The 12,137-nt window shown below is 55.4% G+C and overlaps 6 protein-coding genes across 6 annotated transcripts; 4 read left to right on the top strand and 2 right to left on the bottom strand.

Moving 5' to 3' along the window:
- Positions 1-269: 269 nt before the first annotated feature.
- UCRPA7_5677 (putative glutamyl-trna amidotransferase subunit a protein) lies at positions 270-1,955 on the top strand (the record flags this gene model as incomplete). Its single annotated transcript, XM_007918221.1, has 1 exon — positions 270-1,955. One exon carries the CDS (start codon positions 270-272, stop codon positions 1,953-1,955), a length of 1,686 nt encoding a protein of 561 aa, XP_007916412.1.
- Positions 1,956-2,514: 559 nt separating this feature from the next.
- UCRPA7_5676 (putative abc1 domain containing protein) lies at positions 2,515-3,237 on the top strand (the record flags this gene model as incomplete). Its single annotated transcript, XM_007918220.1, has 1 exon — positions 2,515-3,237. One exon carries the CDS (start codon positions 2,515-2,517, stop codon positions 3,235-3,237), a length of 723 nt encoding a protein of 240 aa, XP_007916411.1.
- A 515-nt stretch (positions 3,238-3,752) lies between these two features.
- On the bottom strand, positions 3,753-4,823 carry UCRPA7_5675 (putative rna recognition motif-containing protein; the record flags this gene model as incomplete). The annotated part of the gene is made up of 1 exon (XM_007918219.1): positions 3,753-4,823. One exon carries the CDS (start codon positions 4,821-4,823, stop codon positions 3,753-3,755), a length of 1,071 nt encoding a protein of 356 aa, XP_007916410.1.
- Positions 4,824-6,102: 1,279 nt separating this feature from the next.
- Positions 6,103-6,588, top strand: UCRPA7_5674 (putative mitochondrial 37s ribosomal protein s8 protein; the record flags this gene model as incomplete). The annotated part of the gene is made up of 1 exon (XM_007918218.1): positions 6,103-6,588. The coding sequence occupies one exon, from the start codon at positions 6,103-6,105 to the stop codon at positions 6,586-6,588; it is 486 nt and encodes a 161-aa protein (XP_007916409.1).
- Positions 6,589-7,036: 448 nt separating this feature from the next.
- On the bottom strand, positions 7,037-8,746 carry UCRPA7_5673 (putative mucin-7 precursor protein; the record flags this gene model as incomplete). The annotated part of the gene is made up of 1 exon (XM_007918217.1): positions 7,037-8,746. One exon carries the CDS (start codon positions 8,744-8,746, stop codon positions 7,037-7,039), a length of 1,710 nt encoding a protein of 569 aa, XP_007916408.1.
- Positions 8,747-10,856: 2,110 nt separating this feature from the next.
- UCRPA7_5672 (putative homoisocitrate dehydrogenase protein) lies at positions 10,857-11,992 on the top strand (the record flags this gene model as incomplete). Its single annotated transcript, XM_007918216.1, has 2 exons — positions 10,857-10,881; positions 10,941-11,992. The coding sequence occupies 2 exons, from the start codon at positions 10,857-10,859 to the stop codon at positions 11,990-11,992; spliced, it is 1,077 nt and encodes a 358-aa protein (XP_007916407.1).
- Positions 11,993-12,137: the final 145 nt, after the last annotated feature.

Raw genomic sequence — 12,137 nt, 5'->3', positions numbered from 1 at the left:
CCGTCCCACACGCCTGGATCAGCGGGATGAGGGGGCCGGGTTACACTGCAGGCGTGAGGGTAAACAGTATCTCATCGCAATTGCTAAGCCAGGAGAGCTTTGCTGGATGGGCTGAGACGCGTGATGCCTTGGAGAATAAATATCGGACACCCCCATATATTCAATTGAGATCTTGAGTATCGTGCCGCATAGCTGAGCTTCTTTGAATCGGCCATCGCACAAAAGCCCTTGCTTTGTCATCGAGAGACTTCAGCAAATCCGGCACGAACATGTACTGGGCATCGTTGTTGGTCGCGATTGCGACACTGTTCTTGGGACAAGACATTGTCACGATCGCACAACCATGCGGTGATGACACGACTTCAATTAACGGAACTCCGTTTCCGCCATTGATCGAAGCAACCTTAGAGGATCTTGTGCGAGGCTTGGAGACGAAGCTCTTCACTAGTGTCGACTTGGTCAATGTCTACGTTGATCGCATTTTTGAAGTCAACTCCACGCTCCATATGGTGACCGAACTCAACCCAGATGCATTGGAGATTGCCGCTGTGCTTGACGGGGAGAGAAAATGTGGCAAGACAAGGGGTCCCCTTCACGGCATTCCAATCCTGATCAAGAATAATATTGCGACGGATGATAAAATGAACAATACCGCTGGATCTTATGCGCTGCTTGGCGCTAAAGTTCCGAAGGATAGCACTATGGCTGCCAAGCTGAGGAAAGCTGGCGCCATTATCTTGGGCAAGACCAATTTGTCTCAATGGGCGAACTACAGAAGCTTCAACACCAGTAACGGCTGGTCCGCCTACGGAGGACAGACGGAGGGAGCATACTACCCCGGGCAGGACCCTTCGGGCTCTTCATCGGGCAGTGGTGTCGCAGGCTCGCTAGGCCTTGCGCTTGGTACTCTCGGAACCGAAACAGATGGCTCCATCGTATCCCCTTCTGATGTGAACAACCTTGTTGGGATTAAGCCAAGCGTCGGATTGACCTCACGGTACCTAGTTGTTCCCATCTCAGAGCACCAGGATACTATAGGCCCCATGACCAGGAGTGTCAAGGATGCCGCTTATATCCTTTCCGCCATTGTCGGTCCAGACGCAGCCGATAATTATACTTCAGCAATCCCTTTCAAAACCATGCCAAAGTATGAAGAGGCTTGTGATTTCTTTGCGCTGAGAGGAAAGCGCATCGGTGTGCCACGAGCCCTCTTCAACATCACAGGATATGAGTATCTTCAACCGGTCATAGACGCCTTTGACGCTGGTCTAGACGTCATCCGCGGCGCCGGGGCTACCGTTGTCGACAATGTGACACTCCCGGGCTATGAAGTCCTTGCAACTGCTGGATTTGAAACTATTGTGCTTGAAGCCGACTTCGTGACAGATGTTGCCAAATATTTTTCCGAATTAAGCTACAATCCACATAATATCACATCCCTTGCAGAACTCCAAACATTCACACAAGAGTTTCCGCTTGAAGACTGGCCGGAGCGCGACACGCTCATCTGGGAGTCTGCTCTGAACCTGACTTACGGCAACGAAGCCCCTGAATTCTGGTCAAACTACTCAGCTGGACAGTACTATGCCGGACCCCTAGGCATCTTCGGCGCGCTCAAGAACTACTCGCTTGACGCGCTTGTCGTGCCAACCATGTTCTCGTCTTACCTCCCGGCACTGCTGGGCGCTCCCATCGTTACGGTGCCCCTGGGTCGGTTCCCGGATGATACGGAGGTGCTCCCGAACGGGTTCGGGAATTTGAATGCGACGGCGCCAAACATACCGTTTGGCATCGCGTTTCTGGGGGCCCGGTTCGACGAGTATAACTTGATTGGCTATGCGTACGCCTTTGAGCAGCGGACGCTGGTAAGAAACACCATTACGCCGTATATCCAGCCTACGACGGAGCTGGCAGACGTGGTTTCGAAAAGGAAAGTGAGGTCAAAACTTATCTAGCTGATACATGATACCATTCTTCGGGATCTTGGTAACCGGCTCGGAATTATTAAGGACACAACGGTATTCTAGATCATAGTATCTGTGCAGGTACAGCTCTTGATGTTAAATTAATGGCAAGTCGGTTAAAAAGTGAGGATGAATATGCATCCAAGAGCACGACTCTTCAGTACTGTATATGTAACAAATTTTGAATAATGATAATTATTTTGGTGGCAACGCATTTGCCATGCCATTGAATCGCAATGAAATTGGTGAAGTTAGAACTTGGAAAGAGGGGGGGGGGATGTCGTCCATTAACGTTTAGGGGCTTGTGTCCAAGCCCGAATCTAGCGCTAGAAGCCCCCGTGCCGGACCACGGCCTAGTGCGGCGCACTCGCCGGCTTAGAGATCGGCAGAGAATTTAGACTTTGCTCTTCGTCAAACAAGACCTACATATTTCAAATCTAGAAAAGTTGAATGTTCAGGGCACAACCAACCAGACCGCCTCATCCCGGTATATTGATCAGGGACAAACGGCCGTGAGAGTCGATCTCGTCGCGGTTTCCCCGCTTGCAAAATGCTTCTCCGGCGGGACGAGGATCTTGAGGACGTCTTTCCCTCCATGGACACCCGAGAGGACACAACGGATATTTCCATCCAAAGAGAAGATCCACTTGATGATGTGTTTGGGTCAGGCCCGCCGTCGCCAGATCTTGGAGATCAAACCCGCGAGGATCGTGCCAGAGCCAGTGACTCTCATCCTTCAGACATTCAACGGCTTCAGGCGGAGCACTCTACGGCTGGCTACAGGGATGGCATCACTGCTGCAAAAGCGCAGAGCATACAGGCGGGCTTCGATGAGGGGTTCAGCCTGGGCGCCACCATAGGGCTCAAGGCTGGCCAGCTACTGGGAATCCTAGAGGGCATCGCCGGCGCATTAAGAGACGGCGGTGGCGAACGCGCCGCTGACGCAGAGAAGTTGTTGGCTTCTGCTAGAAGCGACCTCAACACCAAAGCTATTTACGCCGAGGAATACTGGGCCCCGGATGGCACGTGGAAGTACGACGTGCAGTCCAGGGCCGAGAAGGAGGAGGGCGACATTCTCTTTTCGCACGTCGCAGATGCTCACCCGCTGATCCAAAAGTGGTCGGCCACAGTGGAGGCTGAAGTGCAACGATGGGGTATCGATCGCGATGCGCTTGAAGGAGTGGAGGAAGCACCGAAGCAAGCGGGAGCAAAGCCAGTCACTGCTGCCGATGCGCAAGCAAAGCCTACGGGCCGAGATGCGTTGAATTGGTGAAGCCGTAAATGGCAAGCCTTCTATCTCACATTTATCAGCGGCAATCATGCTGCAAAACGATTGTCTGCGAACACGGATCATTCCAGTTTTATTATCCGACCAGGTTATTGAAGCGATCTGCTGCTCTCGCGCAGCGTGTGAAGTTACGCCACCGACCGTACAAAGTGGCTGTCAAAGTGTCCGCAAAATGCTCACAAGTTATATCCCAAACTATGCAGGTACGCAACACATTCTCCTCGTTCAAATTTTATTACTAATAGTAATGGTATAGAGCGGTCCGGTCCAAATAGTTATAGCTAGTAGATATACCCGGGAGAGCAAAGCCTGGCTTTCTTGCGGTCTACCAACTTGCACGGCCGCTCTTATGGCAGTCAGTGGCCAAAGTATGAATTGAAACAAGTTAGGAACTCATGGATAATTTAGATATCTTAAATTGATAAAAATGACGGGCTAACCAAAGCTCCTTATCCTAAGCCAGAAGTGTACGTTTAGACTCACAAATCCAACACCAAGAATCAACCAAACTTCTTCTCAAACTTCTTCAACATGCCCGTAACACCCCTCTCCAGCCGCCCCGCGTTCTCCTCCACCTTGCCCCTGACCTCCTTCTTTGGCTGGTAGTTGACCGCCGTCTCGCCCTCGGTCGGCCGATACGCCTGCTGGTGGACGCTGTAGTCCACGCCGCCGGCCAGACCCGGCCCCTGGTTTGCGTAGCTGTACTGACTGTACCCGCCCGGCGGAGGCGGCGGCATGCCCGGACTCGAGATGGGCGGCGTCGGCGTGAGGTGCGGCTGCTGCAGTGGGGCGAAGCCGGGACTGCCGGGGAATTGGCCGCCGTACGGGCTCGTCATCGGAGAGGCCATACCGTGTACGGGCATTGTGGCTGCGCGCGTCAGGCCCGGGTGTCCTGGGCCCAGCGAGCCATAGCCCGAGGGAGGCAAGCCGGGGCTGCCTATCGGCGGTCCGGGAAAACTAGGCGCACCGGGCGGAGAGTGGAAAGCTGGAGGAGGAATGCCGGGACTGAGTGGGCCTAGTCCGGATGGGTGGATGGGCAGTCCAGGAGAGAACGGCGTCGAAGCGTCGTGCACCAACGTAGCATGGAGAGGGTTCAGGCCGCCGTCCTCGGGCGGAGGCGTCTTCTCGCGATGGCGAATCGCCTCTGGCGCTGCTGGTGCCGCCGGGTTGTACGCTATGGGAGCAAAGTTGTGAGTCTGGGGCTGCGGCGATGGAGAGCCACCCGATACAGCGGACAGCGGGGGTGGAGCGAACGACGGCACGCCGTTTTGAGTTTGGCCGGCACTGGCATATGTGGGATCTGATATCGCGGCATTCTCAAGCTTCTGGACGACGGCGCTGACAGCAGCGTCGTGTCGAGGCGGCGGGCCAGGCTCGTCGAGGACGTCGATCTGGTTTGGCGGCAGCAGCCTCCTGATGCCGTTGACGAACTGCAAGGCGTCCTGCTGTGTCCAGAAGTAGATGTCCAGGGAATGAAGCTTATAGTGGTATTTGTTCTCGTTGCGCGGATCGTATGTCGGGAGGTGCCATTCCTCATGTCCGTCCACGGCACCGACACTTATGGTGACCATGCATTGCTGCTTGTACGAATAGCGGATGTGGGTTCTGTCTAGGTCTTTTCGTATTGACTGTCATTAGTCATGTAACCTGGCTGAATCATCGTGAGTTGCTCGTCTTACAGCCGTCAAAAGCATCTTGGTCATCTGAGCCCGGCTGGTTTGCGATCTCAACGCGCGAGCGCCCCGCATTCGCATCCTCGAAGAGATACACGTAAGATCCCTTGTCGAAACGGTGATGCGGCGGAACGTCTGTGGGTGGCCCGTAGAAGTAATGCACATCCGCAAAGCTTGCAGAGCAAAATGTCAGCTGGCCAATTCATCCTTCCAGCTTGGAAGCTTTAACTTGTGAGGGCATCGCAGGGTTGACATACAGGGTGGCTACGTTCTCCTCACCCGGCTGGACAGCCATTTCGCGTGGTGCTCGAGAGCCACGGACTAGAGAACAAGACTTGAAAGCAGAAGACAACGAAGCTGAGGTAATTGAAGCAAAACCAGGCCGCGCACTGCGATCGCTTGAAATCTGATGTGACAAAGACAACAAAAAATACCAAGAGGAGGGGAGCGATGCCGCCCAAGCTTACCTTTTGTACCTGGCGCAACCAAGGAGCATGCAAGCGAAGCGGGACAGCTTCCTCGCCTACTTAACCTTTACTTACCTGAAGAATGCCCATACCCTGACAGCACTAGCCGGCATGATACAGTAGGCTTGCACCGTACAACGCCCAGCGTCTATCCATGCCTGCAGCTTGCAGATGACGAGCGATGGCTGTGAGTGGCACGAGTGGTCGCCAGAACAGGTCGCTCGGCGCTTAGAAGCCTCGCTGTGGTAGAAATGCCCCTCTACAGCGGCATCTCAGCTGGCCAATCGGCGGCGCTCGTGGGGTGCTTTCGGCACACTTAGTTACCACTTACTTCAAGGTTGGCCTGTGCGCTTCCCGGCGCTGTTGAACTTGGCCAGATCGGGATGGCTTGGGTTTTTTTGACAAGAGCCGGAACATCCCATGCGCGAACATTTTGATGCCATTCAGACCTGCCATGCGAAGCCGCCTCTTCGGCACCAATTACGACGATATACACGCTCGACGAGGCTAGAGGTCAGCCCAGAAAATGAATTGCATACTGCTGGTATACTCAACTGATCAGTAATAGACATCTCACAAGACCTAGCTTCATCTTCGAAGAGAGGAAGCTCGTCTTCCAGGGGCTGCCATCCGACTCACACCTTCATATCCTCTTCCTCTTCCTCCTCCTCGACCAATCCCCCCAAACCTCCTCACAGCCTACCGTCACCATGGGCATCCAGCAGATCGTGCACGCCTGCTCGCACCTGCAGAACGCCTCCAAGGCGCGGCTCGGCCTCACCTCCCTGCCCAACCACCAGTACAACCTGCGGCTGGCGCTCGCGCTGCACCGCGCGGGCTACATCTCGTCGGTGACGCGCGGGGGGCCCACGCCGCCGCCGCCCGAGGCCCTGCTGTCCGCCGAGCCCGAGCCCGTCACCGCCGCCAACGTCGCCAGCCGCCGCCTGTGGCTCGGCCTCAAGTACTGGAACAACGAGCCCGTCATGCGCCGCCTCCAGGCCGTCAGCAAGCCCAGCCGCTCCGTCACCCTCGACCTCGGCTCCCTCGAGCGCGTGGCGAGGGGGTTCCCTGCGGGCTATGTCAAGGGCCTCACGCTGGGTGAGAGCTTGTTCCTGAGCACGGATCGAGGCGTCTTGGAGGTCCGGGAGGCGATAGAAAAGAAGGTTGGCGGATTGGTGCTTTGCAGGGTGTCGTGATGAGCATTGAACTGGTGGAGGGAGAAAGACTGAGACTAGGCAAGAGGGGGTCTGGAAGATGCATTCATCTCTCATGTCAAAACAAGGCGTTGAACTCCGGAGCAGATCCGCAGAGTCTGGACCATCTGGTCGACATGCGGATGGTCCATGATCTATATACCATGTACAAAAGTGTAAGGGCTTACTTATTGTATCATACTTGCTGGCAGCCACAGCATTTCTCAAGGCGAGAACAATCTACATCACTTTAAGCATTAAAAACAGTGCGAGGGTAGATGTCTCCATTCTGTCTAACAAGGCGCTGTAACTTTTTTGTATAATCTACTGCGTCCGCCAGCAGCAACTCCTTTGCTCCAACCAGGTATCACAAGAGGGTAAAAATCTCCTCCAGAAAGACAAATTGCCTCTCCTCATTCAAGATCAAAGGGTGTATGCAATCTTTTCTTTCTTACACAGCAGTGGCTTCAGGCTCGGCCTTGACGGCAGCCTCAGGCTCAGAGTCTACACTGTTTGTAGCCTTCTCCTCCTCCTCCTCCTCCTCCTCCTCGTGTTCTTCAGCAATTGGAGCTTCAATGATAGGCTCGGGCTTTTCCTCTGGCTCAGTCTCAAGTGCGGCCTCTTCAACTGGCTCCTCCGTCGGGTTCTCTTCTGTCTCCTTGTGATCTCCGTTCAAGAGCGGCTCAGCAGCCTCTTCTATCTCCGGCTCATGAGATTCTTCAGGAGCGGCTTCCGACGCTCGGGGGATCTCCGCGGGTTGCGACTCCTCCAGCTGGGATTCTGGCTGCTCCGGTGCTGGTGCGATCTCAACGTCCTTTTGGACCACTGGAGTCGGCTCTTCAACCGGGGTCTCTTCCTCAACCTGAGTCTCGACCTCCGGCTCGGCGTCCTTCTCCTCGGGCAGGGCGACGTCGCCCTCTACCTCCTTAGCAACGCTTATTGCCTCCTCAGCAGAAGCCGTTTGCTCAACCACAGGAGCAATCTCCTTGGCTGCCGATGTCTCCTCCTTGGGCTTCTCCGGAGCCGCGGCGGGCGCAACCACCTTAGGCACGAGTTTCCTGACCACCGGATCTTTCTTGACATGGTGGACATCTTTTGCCAGAGTCTTCTTGACCGGTGCCGCCACCTTCCTGGGCGGCGTTACCGGCGCCTTGTCGTGCGTTTTGCTGCTGCTCGCCTGAGTGGGTCTCATCATCCTGGCGAGGAAGCCCTCGTCCACCGCTGACTCCCTCTTGGTGGGCGGATGGTCCCTAGCCGGCTGCTTTGGAGGGGGTCCCAAGCTGGGGCGTGGCCGGCCAATGACAGAAGACTGCCTCTTAAGGTTCTTCCCCGTGGCCGTTGATGCAACCGTAGAGATGCTCGCCCTGCTGGGAGAGCGGCCAACAGGTGGGTGTGCTGAGTGGAGGCTGCCGGATTGCCTAGACAGTGATCTTGGCACATTGACTTTCGACCCTGATGCAGCTGTGTGGGTTGTTAAGCCTGGAGGTAGCTTGACTGGTCGTGTAGGAGATTTGACCTTGGGCTTGACAAAGCCTGTATTTGCAGGGGAGATCGTCACAGGTGCCAGTTTCCTTGTAGAAGAGGGAGTTGAGGCTGTAGGCTTGGTGCTGGTGGCGGAGACAGAAGCCTTTGGAGTGGCAGTTTTTGTCGGTTCGGCAACCTTCTTCTCTGCGGTCTTGGTAGGAGGTTTGTGTTGTGTTATCGTCGGAGTTGTCGGCGTCTTCACGGTAGGAGACTTTGCCGGCTTAGATGCTGCCTTCGCAGCAGTCACAATTGGTGCAGCTTTGGTCTTGGACGCGGTCGACTTGGGTGCCTCCTTGGTGTGTGCTTTCGCCTTTGGTTTCCCGCTATCGGCACCATTCAGACTCTCGCCAAAGCCTCCGCTTTCATACAAAGCACCATTCTTAACTGCTGCCTTGTCTGTTGGGCCCCCGGCGAGCATCTTAGTCTTGGGCTCTTCATGATCCGTCTGCTTGTCTGGGTTTAGGGCTGGTGCCTCTACGTCAGCGCCACCCTTTTTCCTGACGGGGAAGCTCGATATTGATTCGGTTCTGGGGGATTCGGGAATGGTCTCTTTTGAGATGTTGGTGCGATTGGCATTGAAGGAGTTGGAATTGGTCAGGACATTGTTGGAGCCCGGTGATGTGCCTAGTCGCCCCATGTCGCGAGCAAACACATTGGTCTTTTCTTGTAGGGCTGGGGGGGTTTCTGTGTCTGTGCCGATGCTCAGTTTTCGATGTGACGTGTTCGAGTCTATGCTTGGATCCCGTTGCAGGCCTATTCTGCCGTCTTTCTCGACTGCTATGAAGCCAGCCCGAACTTTGGAGAGTGGTCGGGGAGACTCGCTCGGAGCTGTCAGAATAGAGTTCAATTAGTCTGTGTGTGGAACAGAGATGATTGGCCTTTCCATAAAGTACGTGGCTTTCGCATATCAAAAAGATATGTATACAGTAGTGCTCTCCAGGAAAGAACTAGGCAGGAAACTTACTCGGAGTAGTCAGCCCAGGCGATCTTCCTCTGTTGTCTGGCGGGCTGCTCTCCCCCTTTTGCTCAAACATGGCCCGAAGATTGCCGACTTTGCTCATGTTTGCGGCCCTTGATAGCAACAACGATGCGCTCTGGCAGGTATACGGTTTGATTGTTTGCTATTTCGAGGAAGGACAAGGCAGTCGAGGTTGGGCTTGTTAAAATCAATTCCGAAAGGTGTCCAAGTGAGTTGTCGAGGTTTCAGGCGGCGCACGACAGCTTTCTCCTTATTGGTGCTGCTTGGAGCTCTCCGCGTCAGGAAAGCTGCAGGTCGAGGCCCACTAGAGCAGCTACCGCAGGGCAGGGTCCTCCTCCTGTGGTCAGCGCGCGCGCGCGAGAATTGCCGAGGGTTGCGAAGTCTTCTGGGCAGGCCGGCGGGCACAACCAGACGCTGGTGGAGAGGAAGCCTCTGTGAACGGCGGATATGGTGCGTTTGCGATAAATATTTCTGGTGGTTGTCTCGGGAGCGAGCAGTAGGAGACGGGAGGTGGCCTTATTATGCTGCCCGGGGGGGTTCCCTTGGTAAATTGTGTTGCCTTAACTACCTAATACCTACCGTTAAGTGGCCCTTGAAATTGAAATTAGAAGTGGCATTTTGAGAGGGCGAGGGTGTAGGTGGGCCAGATTCCCTCCTGAGGTTAGACTACCTATTCAAGATCCAGTCATGCAATGCAGCCTTGACCTTGACGCAGGAGTCGTCGAGTTTGCAGCAGAAAGGCAGGCTCCGAGCGCATGGATTGGCTGGGCCAGAAAGGGTCAAGCAAGCAATGCGGATGAAGTCTGCATGTGGCTGTACGAATGCCGTCAATGGCCGGCTGGGAATAGATAATCATGTAGATACTGCCGTAGCATTTCCAGAACCTGGACACACCCTCTTGCAAGATTCGTCTTACACATGGCAGGAGTGTATAGCGAACAGGAGGAAAAGGGGTAGCCCCGTAGCGCGATGCGTGTCGCGACCATACTACTCCGTAGGGTAGCCAATAAGCTCTTCACCGCACTTCTCAGACGATCGAGAATGTATGATCGAGTCGAGTCAACGCCCAACAGACTTCTTGTCCTTTCTGCGTGACTCTATCGTATAGCCTCACCCGAACTCAAGACTCAGTCTGTCTCGCTGGCCTTGCGGGGTTGGCTTCGTTGGCGTCTCTCCCCACGCGATCAGCAATTCCAAGGATTTGCCTAGTTCCGAGCAGATATCAGAGGCATCCCTGCTAATATCGTGGGTTTTCTAGAACACTGAATACTCCTTGTCAAGAGACTGTTCAGGATCTTCCTCGTCATGCTCACAAGTGAAGGACCCGACTTAGTCGACACAACACTTGACAATATGACTATCGCCTTGATCAACAGCCATTCTGAGAAGGATACGGGGAAAAGGGGGCGCTCTGTTTCAAGACCTTCCATGTGCATGATGAGCTCCGGGGGGGTTTTGACAGCTCCCCTGTCCTGCCCCACTAACTCTGTGAGGTAAAGCCAACTGGGCCGCGGTTGGTTCCCGCTGGCCTCCAGGGCTGCTCTCCGATCCCGGGACCGGCGACTGCCCCACAGTGCAGCTTTGCTGGGGTAGATTTTGACAATTTCTAGCCGTTGCCGAATTGCATCACGCCGAAAAACTCCAAAAGTCCAATTGAACGGCCAGCTTGAAGAGAGACGGCCTGTTGTGTCTTGGTGACCTTCTCAGTGTCAATTTAGGCTGAACAGACTGACTTTATACCTCAAGCGGAGCATCGATGCTGAGCACAATGGCCGCCAGAAGTCTCAGGATAGGTGAGTCGCATGCTACATTGAGATGTGCTTGTTCTCTTAGCTAACGCAGCTCTCTCCAGGCCTCATCCCCGGTGATGGCATCGGCAAGGAGGTCATCCCCGCCGGACGACGCATCCTCGAGGCGCTCCCCTCCTCCCTCGGGCTCAAGTTCTCCTTCGTCGACCTCGAGGCCGGCTTCGAGACATTCGAGAAGCAAGGCGTCGCGCTGCCCGACAAGACGGTCGAGACGCTGAAGAAGGAGTGCGACGGCGCGCTGTTCGGCGCCGTCAGCTCGCCGACGCACACAGTCAAGGGCTACAGCTCGCCCATCGTGGCGCTGCGCAAGAAGCTCGACCTGTACGCCAACGTGCGGCCGGTCAAGGGCCGCGTGCTCAAGTTCAAGGCCGAGCCCATGGTCGACATGGTCATCGTGCGCGAGAACACCGAGGACCTGTACGTCAAGGAGGAGAAGCAGTACGACCAGAACGGCCGCGTCGGCGAGGCCATCAAGCGCATCTCCGAGCGCGCCTCCCACCGCATCGCCACCATGGCCGGCGAGATCGCCCTGCGCCGCCAGAAGATCCGCGAGTCGGGTGTTCCCAGCACCCACGCCGGCCCCGCCGTCACCATCACCCACAAGTCCAACGTCCTGCCCCAGACCGACGGCCTGTTCCGCGCCATTGCGCGCGAGGCCCTCGCCGACCCCAAGTTCAAGTCCATCAAGGTCGACGAGCAGATCATCGACTCGATGTTCTACAAGCTCTTCATCAATCCCGAGCCGTACGACGTCATCGTCGCCCCGAACCTGTACGGTGACCTCCTCTCCGACGACGCTGCCGGCCTGGTCGGCTCGCTCGGCCTCGTGCCCAGCGCCAATGTTGGTGACGGCTTCGCCATCGGTGAGCCGTGCCACGGTAGTGCACCGGATATCATGGGCCAGAACATCGCCAACCCCATTGCCACCCTCCGCAGTGTGGCCGTCATGCTGGAGTTTATGAACGAGGAGGAGGCTGCCGGCAAGATCTACGCTGCTGTCGATGCCAACCTGGAGGAGGGCAAGTACCTCACCCCTGACTTGGGCGGAAAGTCAACAACTACAGAGGTCGTGGAGGACATTCTCAAGAGGCTATAGATACCCGCCGGGGCTTGGGTTCGGACGTCTACGTGAATAGAAGATGCTCTTGGTGAATCTTTTGACAATGTGACCATATTTGTATATAAAAGCGGATACTACAAAAGTCATTTACATGTTTGATCTATCTTCCTCCGGATCTGCT

The sequence above is a fragment of the Phaeoacremonium minimum genome, assembly GCF_000392275.1.
Source record: "Phaeoacremonium minimum UCRPA7 unplaced genomic scaffold PA7_03_scaffold_424, whole genome shotgun sequence".
Lineage (NCBI taxonomy): Eukaryota > Fungi > Ascomycota > Sordariomycetes > Togniniales > Togniniaceae > Phaeoacremonium > Phaeoacremonium minimum.
The sequence above is the reverse complement of the archived record's forward strand: the minus strand, read 5'-3'. Positions and strand labels throughout refer to the sequence as shown.